This window comes from Manduca sexta, chromosome 17, assembly GCF_014839805.1.
Source record: "Manduca sexta isolate Smith_Timp_Sample1 chromosome 17, JHU_Msex_v1.0, whole genome shotgun sequence".
Classification (NCBI taxonomy): Eukaryota; Metazoa; Arthropoda; class Insecta; order Lepidoptera; family Sphingidae; genus Manduca; species Manduca sexta.
In genome coordinates, this window is record NC_051131.1 from 8,280,131 (window position 1) to 8,298,397 (window position 18,267).

An 18,267-nucleotide genomic window follows, 5' to 3' on the forward strand; every position below is an offset into this window, starting at 1 on the left:
ATATAGTCAGGGGGATTTATTCCGTCTATGGGGCGAATCTGTCTTTTTGCAATTACAGGCGTTCTATTCAGCTTTGATAGCCATATAGGTGAATATGGGATTTTTTACTCTTACCTATCTTGCTAAAACGCAGTCCTTTGATCAGAACAGTCATAGTTTTAAAAAAACTGATATGCTCCCGTAGACGGAATTGGACGCCTTGACTATATTTATTTTTTATTATAACTCATAAGGTCTGGTGATTTTACCAATTTATATTTTCAACATACATATTCGTAATTCTATTATTTTTGCTTAGGTACCTATGTACCTACTACCTATTCATAAGTATTTGAATAAATGTCTATAAAACTGATACTTTATATCTTTATCATAACGTTACGTCCATTTCATAATTTTCGACTTGTGTTGGAAGTGATTAAATAATAAAAACATGATCATGATGTAAAGTTTTATATGATTAACCAATAAATATCAAATAGTTTTGGTATCGCAACACTGAAGAATATAAGTATTAAAACGCTTTTAAATGCTCAAGGGAGTATATATTTAAGATAAATATATATTGAGAAGGTCCGGCTATCGAATACTGGTCGGTCAATGGTTTGGCGAAGAGGCGCGGTGTTCGGGAGATGCGCAGGGCGAGGACCCTCTGCGGCTCGGGGTCCCGGGACTCTTCAAACGCACCATTGTGTCTAAATGCCGGAATCTGTAACATATAGAGTCTTACTTATAAAAAATTCACAAAGCTATGCTTAGTTAAAACACAAATTTACTCGATCAGCTGTAAGTCAATACCATCTTGACTCTAAATAAGGTATAAACTAGGAAACCGGTGATGTTTTTGAAAGGTTTTTAAGAAATTCTTAATCACCTCTTATCGCTAAAACAAGTTTGTAAGTACGACTGATAGGAGCGTGGAACAACCTCCCACAGGGTGTGGTTGCAGCAGAAAATGTGAACGGGTTTAAGAACAAATTTGACAAATATTTTGCTGGGAAGTGAAACCGGAATCGAGAATCGCAGGATACAGGCATATTAGTTAAGAAAACTGTCTGCCTGATAACAAATAATAATAATATAACGTAGATTAATACAAAATGGCTTAAAGGACTATACTATGATGCTTTCCTAAAGTATCAGAAAATGTTTATCAGGGAATAAGTTTTTGTTAGGTAAAGTACCTTAGCGGCAAGTCGTTGGCATCATGATCAACACTCTGGAAAAAGAACCCAAGGGGCCAGCTGATCCAAGATGATTGCTTTCTGTAAAATTACAAATGTAAGGTGCTAAGTATTTTAGTATACTTATCCACTAAAATTTAATTAATTATGAACTAAGTTTTATGTATAAGTACCTTAGATATCTATTGTTTTATGGTACTGAATGTACCTTCCTAAGGTTAGTAACAATAAAACAATAGGATACGATTGACTTCTGTGTATGACTGTTATTGTATGGTAGACACAAAATATGGGGTGTATGCTATTGTATTAGATTAGAATTAACCAAAGACATTCAACAATAAGTATACAATATAATCTTAGAACTCTTTGGAATGAATTGATACAACTATGTATTACTGCCTTGGGTATTTCTATTCTATATTTTATAATGTGCAGAATGGTATGTTTTTCTATAGCACTTACGGGGTAGGTGGTTGAAGTTGCAGGGAGCCGGAGTCGGAAGGAGTGTCGGGCGTGGCGGGCGCTGCGGCGGGGGGCGACACGGGCGACGTCGCCACCGGGGGTGGGGTCTTGTTGATCGCTGGGTTGTAGATCTTCGGGTCGCTCACCATACGCACGAAGAACGAACGCTTGTGGGCAAGTGCGGCGCGGTTGCGACGCGCGCGCTCTTCGTTCAAATCCTGGTAACATTATTTTACATTAACATTACTAGCTACTGTTACATTGGACGAGGTTTTTATGCATATATAACACCATTATGGTTATAGTACTAAAGCGATATTATAAAGACAAAGATTACTAATTTTAACAATTTGTTTCAATATAACCATTAGCCACTTTTGTGAAAAAAATATGAAAGAACGATCTACGAAGTTACAATTTTGGGAAGATTTTATTTTAGACATTTTCCCACCTCCATAAAACTATTACCTCCCTCCGACGCTACGTCAATGTATATTTATATAGATAATAATAGGAAAGTTAAAGTTTTTGAAGTGGGTCATCTGTTGCTTTGCGTACATAGACAAAAGGCGAAAGCGATTTTTTCCACAGTTGCGTATCCTTCACCAGCATGAAATAAATGGCGTTATTATTTAAAAATTTCAACATGTATATCGGGGTTAGATATAGGTAAGTTAATACTTAATTGCGTGATCTGTCACGTAGTACTTACGTAATAATTGACGTATTTAGGGAAGAAAAAACAAAAAGTAAATTATATATCCAGATAGGTATAAATTATCTTATTTTCAGATCTGTGAAGTACACCGAATGCATTAGAGATAATCAATAAAAAAGTGGATAGATGGATTTTTTTACATTTGTTTTATTCCATAAAGTCATAAAGAAGTATTCTTCTTCTGCAACCATCCAACTGAGTTTTTCAACACATTCCATATGATTTTATCTCATGGATGAACTTTATGTTATTCTTTATAGTTCAAGTTCAGTCAAGTGAAATCGATGAGCATTGTTAGGCTTTGAGCAGTAATCTTAATCCAAGATGATAAATCGTATTAAGTACAGGAAATTGGTTCCAATGTACTAACATTTAAATGTTTACACTTAACATGGCATGTTATATGTAGCAAGCATGAGGTCGTCTATAGATGGTATGTAATGTAAATACTTAGTTATATCGATGCCAAAGCAATATACTTAGCACACGTCCTAATGTATCTGCCAAATAATAACCTCAAAATTAAATAACGTTTAAGTGAATACTTACCTGGCTTAGAATGACAGGTCCCTCTGCTTATAGGCTACATATTGATTTTGCTGACCTGAATTTAAAATATGCTTATTTCCTCGCAATAGATTAAACGGTAGGTTCAGAACTTCTGATGTTTGAGAAGTGATGCCTTACAACTAATTAATAGTTTTAATACCTTCATATGAGTCTGTAGAATATAATAACTACTTATTCACATTATGTTTTCCGGAAGAGCCTACAATTCTGGTTACTTTATTTTTAAAGTAACTTGACTTTTCCGAAACACAATAGACTTATAATCAATCATGGGATGAATACAAAAAAACTAATTGAAACTAACTACAAAAATAATATACGTGTATGTATCAATAATATAGGGATATAGGTACGCGTGAGTTTAATGGGACAAAAGCTATTATTTAATACAATAGAATCGTTGAAATCTGAAAGTAATAACACCATCCATTAAGCAATAATAAACTAAAATTAAATCGACAAAGTTAGGTGCTCTTTAGTTCGATGTTCGAAATTTAAATCTACTTACTTCCTATAATATTATACATAACGAAATGTTATTGTTTATAGGTAGTTGGATGTCGTCGGGTATAGTTCAATACCGCGTTTTAATTAGCATTTGTAGATACAGCGTAAGTGACAAAAAATATTTTCAGGAGATAGTTAAAATAGAAAGTGTCGCTGTTTACTTTGGATTTTATGTATTAATGTCAATATGGATTTAATACAGTATTTATAGTGCGGTATTAACTATTGCTAGTTACGAGGTATTATTCTATTCCCGACGATATGTCATCTCAGGTTTTTATTATTGTTTTACGAGTAGAAAGACGGATTGAAATACGCTGTACGCAAATTAACCGGAGAGTCGCGTTTCTTTGCACATTCACCGTAGCGCCTGGACGCAGTCCTACGCGTAATGTGAATGCGCTCTTAGTTTGGGATATCGGAAACATACTCTCTCTTTATCCGGTCCCTCCAACAACTCTGTGGCAAAGTCCGTAATGATGTCCCAGGCAGTTTCTGTAATTACGAATAAGATTTTTTTAAATCGCATTTAAGTATAAAGAAAAATATCGTAATATCGTATTCCTATCAAATTCGGTAAGTAATCAGATAGTGGAAAATCTTTGCATAAGTTACAATTGTTTACCCGAATGTACGATTACTACATTTACATTTCACTGAGTTGTCAGCGACATGAGAGTAGGGAGCCGTTTGCCACATCAGTTACAAATACAAAACTAAGCTACTAAAATGTTATTGATAGTGATTTCTTAACTTTGACATTCAGGGTATCAATATAAATATAAACCCATGGTCATTTTTTATCCTCTAAATGTGCTGCACTAGATCAATAATATTACAACCTTGCAGTTCATTTTAATTTGATACATACTAATTGTAATCCGTTGTAGTTAGTATCTAAGTATTATTTTGCTGTGTAAGACTGCTGGCTGTGTGTATGGCGACAGTAGTTATGACTAATTATAAAGTTAGCAACAATAATTTAGCTATTAAATATATATATAAGCCTATGGTTATCGAAGGTAAAGTCAAAACTTATGTTACCAATATCTTCACGGGTGGCGTGTTGAGTCACAACGCAAAATCGGATGACAAAGCGATCGCGGACCGACGCTGGTACCATGTGTAATTTTCCGGAAGCGTTGATATTAGTCAACAATTTCTTATTTAACTCATCGACGTGCTCGGTCGTTTCGTCAGGCCCACCGACGAGGCGGAAACACACTAGCCCCAACTAAAATAAACAATTTACAGTTGTTAAAAATTAGAATAAAAGTTAAATAATTGCTTCACAAAAATATATAGTATACTATACCTTCACTTGGTTGCATACTTCAAACCTGTCGTCTTTTTTCACCATTTTTTCGAAATACTTGGCTAACTCGCAATGTCTTCGCACATATTTCTGTAAGCCGCTAATGCCGTAGCTCCTCAGCATGAACCACAGTTTCAGTGATCGGAACCTCCGGCTTAGTGGTACGCCCCAATGACGATAGTCGATCGCAGTATGGTCGTAGCAATGTTGGAGATAAAGTGGGTCGACGACAAGCGCTGACGTCAGCAAGTAGCGATTGGTGACCCATAACAGTGAACAATCAAAGGCAGTTAGCATGAGTTTATTAGGATTGGTGTTGAAAGAGTCTGCGTATTCAACTCCAGCAAGATGATGTTTGTGCTCGGGGCAGAGGAAGGAGCTGCCGGCGTAAGCGGCGTCGACGTGCAGCCACACACATGGAAACTTGCGTACGACCGGACCAATCTCCGGAAGATTGTCGAACGAACAGCACGACGTCGTACCCAATGTTGTCGCCACAAAAAAGGGCACGCGACCGGCTTCTTCGTCTTCTTCCATCGCCTATCAGGAGCATATCATCATCATCGTTTAATATCCGTTATAAAATGTTCCATATGGCTTTAGATTAATTTGGGTAATTGAACGGATAACTGAACTTATATTACCTAAATTCATGGTAGGTGTATAAAATTATTACCTACTTATACCACCGCGACAAAAGTTACATTAAATTCGCCATTGTAGTTATTACTTGCTAATATTGTTTTACGAAACTGTCAACTAACTACCTATTTAAGTTAATCAACTCATATGAAAAGTAATAACCTACAATTTTATGATTGTATTGTTTAAGACATTTGGCAAAATACTTATTTTTAACTGATTCTTTACGGATATTAGCACATTTATAGGTAACAATAACCTAGGATAAGGAAAAAATTTACATGGCTTTTGATATGTCCACTATATTCGTCATTCTTTCCACATGTTAATATTTCTAACAACAAATAGAATTACCTATTGCGGCGGTTAACAGATAATGCGTTCCTTAATTATGTTACACAACACATATATTGCCAAACCATCTCAGTAGTAGAGGAAGCCCATGCCCAGCAGTGGGATAGTACTTACAGGGCTGATATTATTTTTTTATTTATTTATATATTGCGAATAGTAATACTACAACCATTTAAGCACCATAACGTAATTATTTATTACGAAAATCTTTGTTGTAAGTATGCAGGCCACGTTATGCTTATTGTTGTTTATTGATACGCCTTGTAGAATATGATTTAAATCATTTTATAGCTTAACCATCCTAGGTATTTGCAATTAGAAAATATTTTCATAACGGGATCATATCGTATCGTGAAATTTCAATATTTACGGCATAGAAAGTGGCACACAATGCGGCTCCATTACGGCTCGGCTCGCAACGTATTTCCGGAATCCACAGGCGATTCATTAAAAGTGGGATAGCGCCTCCACGGCACCGGTGCCGTCCGCTCAGCCTCTTCAATTACGGCCCGATTATCTGCACACCGCCTTGCACTACACTTTATTTCCCATATTCATTTAAACCAACACAATACTTATGAAAAATTCTATTAAGAACTCGCGGCCCGATCACAAAATGGTTAAGGTTTAATAGATGTTCGTTACCAACCTCTTTTAAAGTATCACCCCTTAAGGATCCATGTTCATCGGGTTGCAGAATACGAAGCTTAACGAAACAGATCATTGCTGCTTTCTCGACACACGAATGTGCTTCTTTGGAGCAATAAGCGATCAATTTTGATAGCAACAGTCCTTCGTCTACGTTTGGAAATTGGTGTTTCAATCTTTTAATGCCATTTGCTCTGGCGGCCAGCATTGATACAAGAACGCATTCACTAGCCGACCCCTGAAATTGATTATGAAAATACAATTATATGATAGCGTTACTTAAAAACACTAAAGGATAAAAAATATTACTTCTATTACACCGCCACCCTTGCTTCCTTCTTCAAGTGCCAAAAAAGCCGGAGGTAAACCTATAGCTTTTCCTAAAAACAAAGAGAAAAATCAGTACTTAATAATAATATTTCTTTGAAATGTTACTTACTCGGTACTTACCCATCCAATCTAGCATGATGATCTCCAGTTCAGTACAAGCGGGACTGGCCGCCTAGAAAAGTTATTATTGATATAATTAATAATATTTAGAGTATACACGTACCATAAGTTAACGGAATCTTTGAAGGCCCGCCTAATTTTAAAATCTTAATAAAATCGTTTCATAAAAATATATAATATAAAGAAAAACCTTTGACTAAATTGAAATATATTTATTATTATATATATATTACAAAATTTTGTAATAAAAGAACTAGCAAATTCGTAATATGTTATTGCACTAGAAAAAAAAACCTAAAACATGGATCTTCGGTCACACTAGCTTATAGTTAGTGTAAAACGAAGTAATTTATTTAAATTTAAAAAAAATCCTCAACGAGCTAGCTACCTATACCTTTAGTATAGTAAATCACTACATAGTATAAAACAAAGTCGCTTTCTCTGTCCCTATGTCCCTATGTATGCTTAAATCTTTAAAACTACGCAACGGATTTTGATGCGGTATTTTTTAATTGATAGAGTGATTCAAGAGGAAGGTTTATTATATGTATAAAAACATCCATTAAATAGTGGAGAAATACTGTTATTTTGTTATGTTATACCCGTGCGAAGCCGGGGCGGGTCGCTAGTAGTTAATATTCCGAGGGACTTTATTATAAGTAGTTAGATGATTAATATCAATTTAGACAATTTACTTAATTTATAGGAGCCCAATGGAAACATAATTATATATGTCATGATTTTAACGATTTAATACTAACCTTACATACCGCCTACTTGTTAGTCTTTACTGTTGTAGACTAGGTAGAGAGGTAACGTTTATAAATTTAGGCGTTTGAACCTATAGATTATATTTGAAATTACTAAACCAATTCTAAATATCCTTCTTTTATTAAACCGAGTGCTGTAATCTACTTTATAGCGCAGCTACGGGCTTAAACGCTGGCGGATCCGCTGTCAAATCTTTGTGATAGGTATTTTCCAAATAGTTTGTTATATATTAGCTAAATTTGTTATTAGTAAAATTTTAAATGAAGTGTTAGGGCCTATTTAAAAAATCCCTAAATTAATAAAATTGCTCTTGCTACATGAAAAATTAGACACGTGTGAGTTGGACTCGCGCACCGGAGGAGGTTTCTTTATAAAGTTATAAGTAAGGTATTTAAGTATATAAATACATATTTACGGTTTTCGGATAAGAAATAACTTCTTGCCAAATTTTATAATACTTAGGATATTTCAAAGGGATAGTACGTTATTAGTTTTGATTCTCTTGTGAAATCGCAATATAAGATAACTAAAATTTTAAAGATAAATACAATGCATGTTATGCTAGGCTATAGGTAAGTCGTTTTTGGTAATTATGAATTTACTTTTGAATGATTTGCGCAATAGACTACAAATTAATGTAATAATCGAACATGTACATTTTATATCCGATAGTTTTGTTCGCGGCTTAACTCACATGAAAGATTTTTCCGGGATAACAGTCCTGTTATATATTTTCCCGGGATATAAAGTAGTCTATGTCCTTCACAGGGTCTCATACTATCACCATACCAAATTTCATCGATATCAATTCGATAATTTTTGAGTATATCACGTTCAGACAGGCAGAATGATGCGGCGGGGTCTTTGTTTTAAAAAAAAATATTTTTAGAACGTTTTAAGAGGTAGAGATCCGCCATACATGATTGTTGCATAACTATAACCGTTTACCCAACGGAAGCTCTAAAAAGGAATAAATTTTCCAAGTTTTTGAAACATTTTTCATTAATGTTCCACTCCTGTTGGTCGTAACGTGATATTAGCCTATAGCCTACCTCTATAAATGATATTTTTACATTCGAACCAGTAATTTCTAGTTTCTGAGATTAGCGCGGTCAAACAAACAAACAAACTCTTCAGCTTTATATAATAAAACAACAGTATAGATAGATAGATGCTCTAATAATGAAAACTAATTGGAAACTAGTAGATATACATAAGTTCTCGAATGTCCCTTGTACCTCGTAACAAACATTAGTTATTTAAAAGAACAATTATTAGAAGGTATAATCAATACTGTTGCAATCGATATCTGACGTCTAGGCATAAACTTACACTGTACTTTAGATATAGATGCAGATTGTCAAATAGTGTATTATCCGTTAAATAAGTACATGTTTGCTTTCGATTGTATTCACGTTGATTAACTTGGTGTCCAGTGAGTCCAGTGAGTTATTGATTAAGGTAAGACATAGATAGCTTGCTTAAGGATTAAGGTAATCTAGACGTTATATTCAACATGTACTTGTTTCTATATAATATTTTTTTTATAGTTTTTAATAAAGGATAAATAGTTACTTACATAGTTTAATCCTAGTATCTGTATATAAATAATAATAAATATTAAACTTAATGAATAAATTTCTATCCATAAAACCATTAAGTAAATTTTAACTAAATAAATTATTTTAATTACTATAAAAAATTAATTAAATATGCCTCATAATATACACAGCGTTTATTTGAAGATAATATTGGTGTTAGCTGAAGCCATTGAATTTGCAATTTAATTAAATGGCGTGGGCAATGTGTGGCGCACTTGCATACGTTGTATTTTATAATTTTAAGTACATATGAGACCAATAGTTATATTATTCAATTCGATATAAGATAATCTAGGAAACGTGATTTTAATTTAGTCATTTTAATACAGCTATCGACAAGTAATTATTCGCCAACAGTAAAACAATCTCCACTAATAGAATTTAAGATAACAACTTCACATTTTAGATAAGAAATAGACTCATTAACTTCAAAAGTGTTATTGGTTTGCTAAACTACATATTTAAAAATGTTATTTAAGTAAACCTCATAAACATTGGTCATAAGAATTACTTCACATTTCCATTTTTACGTTTGCATAGGATGAAATTACGTGCTATTAACAAAGCTGTTAATTTCAAAATTTGCTTCAGGTTCATGGATGTGGAAAAAATGTAAATTTAATATTTTGGCAATACCACATGTATTTTTGGTATAGGACATTACATTATCAGCGATACTATGATACGAAAGTATATACATATAGAAGGTACCCAGCCAAAAATAAGATTTTTTTAAAGTTCGATTGCCGCGTCATGGCTCGTAAACAAATGAACTGTTTGTAGTATTACGTATGTTTTAGTAAATAAATGGTAAGTATAAAAGTAATAGGTTTGAGTTAATTATTAGAAAACGTTTGTTAAGCGATTTAGAGACATTCCGCTTATTCTTACTGCCATTTCAAACTTTGATTTGCGTCAGCTGGGCACACCACAATTTTATGTGCTGAATCCTCGACAAATTACTACAGATATATTGAGTTTACGCCAATTGAATTATTTTTAATAAGTAATTTCTATCCAAAGCCAAGGATTGATCAAAAAGCAGGGCTGTAGAACCTAAATTGTATCTACCCGGATCCTCGATACTCACCGATGCCCATCTGAGTGAAACACGTCTGATTTTATGGGAAAAAGAAAGGTAAATAATTGCACGAATACATTAAAAAATATATCTACCTGTATAACTTAGACTTACCGAATATGGTCTCATTTTGTCCCAAAGGCTTAACAGCAAATGAATTTTAAAACTAATAAATGGTATTAAGAGTTTGAAAAAATTTATGCCCTTATCATAACTTTTAAATTTTGATCGCTGCTCCGCTCGCGTTTATTTTTTTTCCTGAATAATAAGTAACTTAAGGACCTTATATTTTTCTGGAGATTTTGTTTTAAAGCGGAATTAAAATTATATATTACATCATTTTCACGAAAAAAAAATCTATAGTATCTATTTTTATATATGTTTCGGTCAATAAACGCGAAGATGAATATGTACTGTAAAGTACCTACCCAAGAAAATCCAATACATCCGATGCCAGACGACAGCATGTCACCAAGTATCGACGGGTATGCGTTTCCCGAGGGGAAATACGCGTGGAAACGCGGGTGCTGCCAGTGCGTTACCCCCGGCATGATCTTCTTCTCCACGTCGCTCATGACCTCGTCCCATGACTCCGGGTGGTAAGGCGGCTCAGTAGGCAGCTCAGTCCGTAAGTATCCCGGCTCTACCGACGGCGTCACCCGCCTCGATCGCAAGGTGGTCATATACGTGCAGATATAATCCACCATCTCCTTTCCTCGTACACGGAACTCCTCCACGTCCATTGTTTGAGTTAGTTTCGAAGTTTCTTTTAAAATGTAAGCGATGGGAGTGCGGTGTCAGCGCCGCGACGGCTTCCGGCTGACTCGACGACCACAGCCAGCACTCCTGCGGTTGAGAGGACGGGCGGCGTGCGGGGGGTGGATGCGAGCATGAAGGCTTTCGCTGGGAATCATTCTGATGTAGAGTTCTAATACGAGCGATTAGCGGTTTTCTATACGATTTAATTGTGTATACCTAGCAGACTATTATATCAAATAATTTCTTACATTAAATGTCACTTTTGTGTTTTAGGCCACAGGCATGTACCCAAATATGGACCACAATATTTTGTTTATTCAGTCTAGGCATTTCAAATATTAAATAATAGCAACTAGATATTGAAATTTTGAGATATAGTTTTATGTGAAATATTACGTTATCTACAAAGGGTAACAACATGAGCTTAAGTTTTTATTTTGGCATGTTATAATGTACCTATTCTATAAATTACTGGTCAAATAAATTACGAGCTTCAGTTTGGGCCTAGTAATTATTTCGTATCATTTCTGTAATTTTGTTTTTATTATCAATTCTACGCTATCCTTATGGTAAGTTCGCATACAAGTTGAACCTTCGTTCTACCTCTATTATGTATGTTCTCCTTTCAGAAACTTACAAAAACAGAGTAGAAAATCATAATCAAATTATAAGGTGCTATTCTAATAATGACAATTTATATGTACATATATACAGAGTAATGTTTTCCGTTTCCTGTTCTTTTTGCTTCATAAACTTCGGCTACGGTTGTTTTCATCGTAATCTGGGGTTTTCGGCAACAATTTAACAGCCTTTGCACTACGCCTAAGAAATGCATACTCATATGACATTATTTTTATAGTGCTCGATTTCTTTCGTTTTGCGTTTCGTTATTTAGTCATGTGATGTAGGGTACGCGCATTCGCTACCGCAGCCGCTGCTCTCGTGCACAGCGCGCGGTGTGAGTCCGCGCGACCAATGATAGTCCGCCGCCCGCCGCGCGCTCGCCGCCCGCCCTCGATGCCACGTGATGCCACTTCATTGTGTCAGCTAAATGTTTTAAGTATGTATTTGACTTCTCGATTTTTTCTTTTATCATGTGTAATATAATTCTAATAACTTTTAAGAGTAGAGGTTAACATGAATTAAGATGCTTAATCAAATTTATAAGTGTTCTTTAAACTTTTCTTATTTTTTGGTTGTGAAATAAGTATTGTTTGTTCTGGGTTCTATTAATATTTTTAAAATTTCAGCGAACCTTGTATAGATACTTTGAAGTTTTACAATAGTCTATTCAAAAGTTAGTTAGATATTCGTCAATGTTTGGATAGGTATTTTAATTTTCATATTTTTATTGCGTAAGACCTTAGTTTGTGATATTTTAACAATAGTTACTACATTTCAAAGTTCTTACATAAACCTATTGATAATAGTAAGCACAACTTACTGCGTTATTTAAACTATTATATCCTTAAAAACAATTACAATATAAACAGAATATTCTGGAATAGTAATAGAGACAACAATAATACTTCAGGAAGAATATTCAATTTATAATTTATGTTAGCACCGAGAAACGAAAATAGACAATTGAAAAAAAAACAAAAAATTTTGGAAATGTAATAATTAAATCGTATTTTGTCTAATATTCGGCTGGTAAATAGCTGAGCATTCAAATGTCTGATGCATTAAAAATAGTAGGTTCATAAGTATGGATGACTAATTTCGAAATTGAATTAAGCACAGGTACTAAACACCCTTTACCTTGTCGTGGTACTTTCATATATACCAGCACATTTCTATGTTCTATGATGAGGGGCTCCTTTTTCCGCACTTAGCCCGTAGTAGGTCGGGCCGTTGTGCGTGTACCAGCACATTTATGCAAGTTCTGATAAATTAATTATCATTTATTAATTTACCTAAAAATATGTTTTCTGTCATATAACAAGATATAAACCTTGAAATATGTACATTGTATTAACACAAGCTTATATATAATAATTCTACAATGCGGTAGTTTTCATCTTGCTTTGATCTGGGATGAAATACTCTTATACAGATTTAAGCATTTAAAAGCATCGGATAATATGTGAGAGCATTGTAATCCAGCTCATGGTACATGCAACAGGTTCTGTGTGTTCTTTAATCACTGGTTCTGAATTATGAACAAAAAATAGCGATATGGATTTATGTTTTTTTAAATAACATTCTTATTTATAAATTGTCGCAAAGTCATGCTTAGTTAAAATACAAATTTACTCGATTAGTTTTACGTCAAAACCCGCCATCTTGCATCTTAATAAGGTTTAAACTATGAAAACGATGATGTTTTTGACAGATATTTAAGCAGTACTTAATCACCTCTTAACGCTAAAACAAGTTTATAAGTAAGACTGTTAATATTTAAATATGTGAGAGCCTCGGTAGCGCAGTTGTATTGGATGCGCGATACGGATAACCTAACACACCATGGGACGTAACACACTTGACGAAACGTGAGTGACCTTGTCGCACCTCTGCCTACCCCTTCAGAGATAAAGGCGTGATATATGTGTTCACTTCGTAGCATCGTATATCAATGGCATCATATCCATTATTTTAAATAAAAAATAAAATCTTTACAATCTGCATAATGTAGATACGTATAGTAATCAATGGCGCGTGAAAATTTACAAAAGGTAACCAGAAGCTAATGAATTGCCTTAGTTAACATATCGCGACCAATATAACGTAAAAAAAATTATACAAAAGTAAATAAACCAAAACAGGAAGCCGATAGGAATCGGGTTGTATAGAACATTCGCCACTGATTGAAATAGTAGTCTCAGAAAAAATATTAGCGTCAGTCATCATTATTGGTCACCGAAGAATTTTATATGCACCGAAATAACGACTGAATAATATTCCTAGTCTTAATGCTATAATTAAATAGGTCGATAAAAAGTAACTGTAGATTCGCCAAATTTGATATGTTAATAATATATGGTTAGAAACCCCAAAATTAGTCTTTTAAATTCATCCCGCCCATTTATTGATTTAGGTGACGCATTATTAAGTCGCCTGTACTTCTTAGAAGGTAATGACCCCGACTGAGAAGAGAACATCGCGTCATATGGTCGCAGGTCGGTACGAATGGTCAGTGGTTAACAAATGGTGGCCCATTCATACATAACATCACGCATTTATCCCCGAAGGGGTATGCAGAGGCGCAACTAGGGCACCCACTTTTCGCCAAGTATGTTCCGTCCCATGATGTGATAGGGGGCGAGCCTATCGCCATATCGGGCACAAATTCCAGACTCCGGGCTGATACTGAGCAGAAAAACCCAAATATCACTTTGCCCGACCCGGGATTCGAACCCAGGACCTCAGAGCGCTATTGTACCGGGCATGCAATACAACTACGCCACCGAGGCAGTGGCCCATTCAGTTAGGACTTATTACGATATTTATGATTTTCGAAGAGATAAACCTGATTTATTATTTAAAATTAGGTTTACAAAAATTTGTAGCAACCGCTGAAAGGTAATTACACTCAAGCCAGCTTAATTAAAAAATCATAGAGGCCATAAACGAAACGCGTATGTTACCTACACACAGTTTTTAAGCAATTTACATTAAAAACCTCTTGAATATTAGAATTAAACAGTTAAAGGAAAATCATTATGTAACAAGATTAACCTTAATGTACTGCCTTTATCTGATAATGTAGGTAAGCCTATCAAAAATAAATTCGCGTCCATAGTTTTTATTACTTTATTAAAAAAGCTGTCTTGAATCTTATTTCTGCGCACCTAGGTTCTGAGCTGTCTAAAATCAACGACGATCAATCAATGAAATTGTAACTCTCGTCTTTGTTAGCCCATTACGCCCCCGCACGGGCTCTCTTCAGCCAAAAAATGTCAACAAGACAAAATGCTTTCCTTCCTACTGTTATTCTTCCAGGATTTTTGGATATGCTTAATAATAATTTTAAAAACCATTATTTCTTTACCAGATCATCAGATACATGTCATGTAACGCAGTTTAGGTGTTACGTTTAAAATTATTTAAATAATGCGAAATTTGTGAAAGAATTTCATGTCGTTCAGACAAGTCCACAAGTGCGGCCACATGAATATTCAGGAGGCTTCAGGCCATCCTTTTACCCTAAATATTCCTGACGATTGCGTCTGAGAAATTGACACACCTTTCCACTTTTGCCCTACACTACACCACAACTCTATTTTAATAATATAGTCCCCCTTTCTTATCAGGAGAGTTCTCATTTTATGGAAATGTAGATTCAGTTATTTTAATTCTCTTAAAATTTACTGTAAGTATAAAAGTTGTAACTCTGTAGAATTAAAATGCACGTTAAAATGTTTCGATTTATCCAATAACACATTTATATTTATTTACTAGCTTCCGCCCGCAGCTTCGCCCGCGTGGATTTCGGGTTTCAAAAATGGAGAAGGTGCTCAATTTGTCGGGATGTTTTTTTAATTTATGGTGGTATGCAGGTGGTCCGATTGTCCGGTCAGGGTCTGATGATGGGATCCTGGTGAAATCGAAGGAACTTTTAACCATTAAGGTTGCACACGAAATGACGGAAGCTTAAAAAATGGAGTAACTTCTCCCGTTTTCCCAACATTTTCCATCACTGCTATGCTCCTTTTAGCTTTAATTGTAGCGTGATGAAAAGTATACTATAACCAGCTCAGGAGTATGAAAAATAATTGTACCAAATTTCGTTAAAATCCGTCGAGTAGTTTTTGTTTCTATAACGGTTATACAGACAGACAGACAAAAATTTTACTAATTGCATTTTTGGCATCAGTATCGATCCCTAATCACCCCCAGTTATTTTGGAAATATATTTCATGTACAGAATTGACCTCTCTACAGATTTATTATAAGTATACCTAGTCTTGCCATAAATATTGTAATAAAGAAAAAAGAAAATTGTTAACTGCAAATAACATTTATTACTTTTACAGTGTGTCAGTTTAATACATAAATATAAAACAATTAAAAATATAAAAAGCTTATTCGAAGTGGTCTCCATTGGCTGCAATACAGTCCTTTAAACGATGAGGCCAGTTATCAATAGAAGCACGCACTCTTTCCATGGGAAAATTCTTCACTGCCAATCGTATAGATTGTTTTAGGGACTCCAAATTATCATGGCGTTTAGAGCAAGCTGTACTCTCTAAAACTGACCACAAATCATAATCCAGCGGATTAAGATCGGGACTAGACGACGGCCAGTCTTCAGCTCTGATGAAGTCCGAAACGTTCGATTCCAACCAAGACTGCGTGGACCGAGCTTTATGACCCGGCGCCGAGTCTTGCTGGAAGGACCATACTTGGTTATTGAACATGGTGATGTTAAGGGGCTTAACTACCTTCTCAAGAATGGTATCTTGATACACTTGTGCCGATGTTTTGATACCTTTTTCACAAAAATATGGCTCAGTCACTCCTTCATAGCTAACACCCCACCAAACCATCACTGAAGTCGGATAATGTCCACGTTGCACTCTGTCGACTAATTGGGAAGCTTCCTTAGAGCTTTGAGCATAAATACGGTCATTTTGTTTGTTAAAATGTTGCTCAATTGTAAAAATTTTCTCATCCGTAAACAAAATTTTTCTGTGACCTCCCTTTGCGTACCGCTTCAGTAGTTGTTTCGATTTTACCACCCTATTCTTCTTTAAATTATCAGTTAAGAAATGGCCAGTGCGTCTCTTATAGGCTGCAAGTCCTAAGTCATCTTTTAAAATACGCGACATGGTTCTAGGTGCTATCTTCATTTCCCGAGATAAAATCTTTTGCTTTCGGACAGGATTTCTTCGAATTCTTTCCCTTACTGCTTTGACCACCTTTTTCGTACGAACACTACGTGGACGGCCAGATCTTTTCTGTCACAAACAGAGGAGGTCTCATTGTACCTATTAATAGCCCGGTACACAAACATTTTACTAATACCAAGTGTATGGAGAGTTTTAAAAATTGCATTTGGCTCCATACCTACTTTGTGTAATGCTATCACAGCGATTCGGTTCTCTTTATCACCCCACACCATTTTAATATCGCAAAATATTTTACAATGTATTGGCGCCAAAATGAGAAAACACAATGAACAATCGTATAAAAATGACAGATTCGAAATTCAAATGTAATATTTTTTTATAATTAAGTGTAACAGTATTTATGGCCAGACTAAGTAGATATGCAAAAGTAGCTCAAAAATTGTCAATAACGAAAACATGCATTTTAAAGTAAAACAAAAGAAATAATATCGTGAAGCCAACCAAATAACTAATGATATATTGAATTTTGTGACTGTTCAATTTAGTCGGGTCCGCGATATCACTTTTGTTGAGTTTCAGAACGCGACATTACATTACATTATTATATTCTGTGCTCCAACGCACACTGCTTTGATGTTAGGAACACACCTACATTGCTTAGACAACAGTGAACTTTATACAATAGCAATAAAGCTCAAATTGACTGTACGTATTAGTTAGAAAACGTTTGTATGGGAAATAGAAAAATGCTGTTTTGAGGATTTTCCCGGCAATTATTCGAATTTTTCTCACCTTTTAAACCTTCCCTAGACCTCCACGAATAATTCAAGACCAAGATAAGATAAATCCGTTCAGCCGTTCTCGAGTTTTAGCGAGACTAACGCACAGCAATTAATTTTTATATATATAGATAAAGGCTGTCTAGATAGGACACTCTCGCGATTCCTAGCGAATTAATGTGATAATAAGTGAGTAAACATAATTTACATACGACATATAGAAATATAGATTTTCACTTCTTATTTTATTATGCACGTGAATCTATAGCGAAAACAAAATCATACAAGTGTGATTTGTAATGCGTATTTCTTTAGCGTTCATAAATATTGTTCAAGCTTAATAATAAGTTTATAATAAAAAAACTCATTAATAGATATAAAGAAGGGGTCAAAAGCTTGCTGAGCCGTATGGACAGAGCCGCATCTACAAGAAAGCGAGTGGGTTATTGATAAAACATCTCGACTCTATATGTCATAAAATGATGGTAGCAGCGTTGAAATATTAAGTTACCTATTGGAGTTTATAGCGCGATTCCGAGGCCTTCAATAATAAATTGTGAAACTAATTATAATTTTATTAGTATCTAAGTAACTTTTGTAAGTAGGTACTTTTGTAGACTGACAGATCGTT

General features: G+C 34.8%; 1 protein-coding gene across 1 annotated transcript; it reads right to left on the minus strand.

Moving 5' to 3' along the window:
* Nucleotides 1-437: 437 nt before the first annotated feature.
* Nucleotides 438-11,140, minus strand: LOC115443168 (tyrosine decarboxylase). The gene is made up of 10 exons (XM_030168455.2): nucleotides 10,735-11,140; nucleotides 6,854-6,905; nucleotides 6,713-6,783; nucleotides 6,405-6,641; nucleotides 4,760-5,299; nucleotides 4,489-4,678; nucleotides 3,875-3,939; nucleotides 1,650-1,867; nucleotides 1,185-1,265; nucleotides 438-709 (listed from the first exon to the last, which is right to left on the minus strand). Exons 1-10 carry the CDS (start codon nucleotides 11,047-11,049, stop codon nucleotides 598-600), a joined length of 1,881 nt encoding a protein of 626 aa, XP_030024315.1. The 5' UTR covers nucleotides 11,050-11,140; the 3' UTR covers nucleotides 438-597.
* Nucleotides 11,141-18,267: the final 7,127 nt, after the last annotated feature.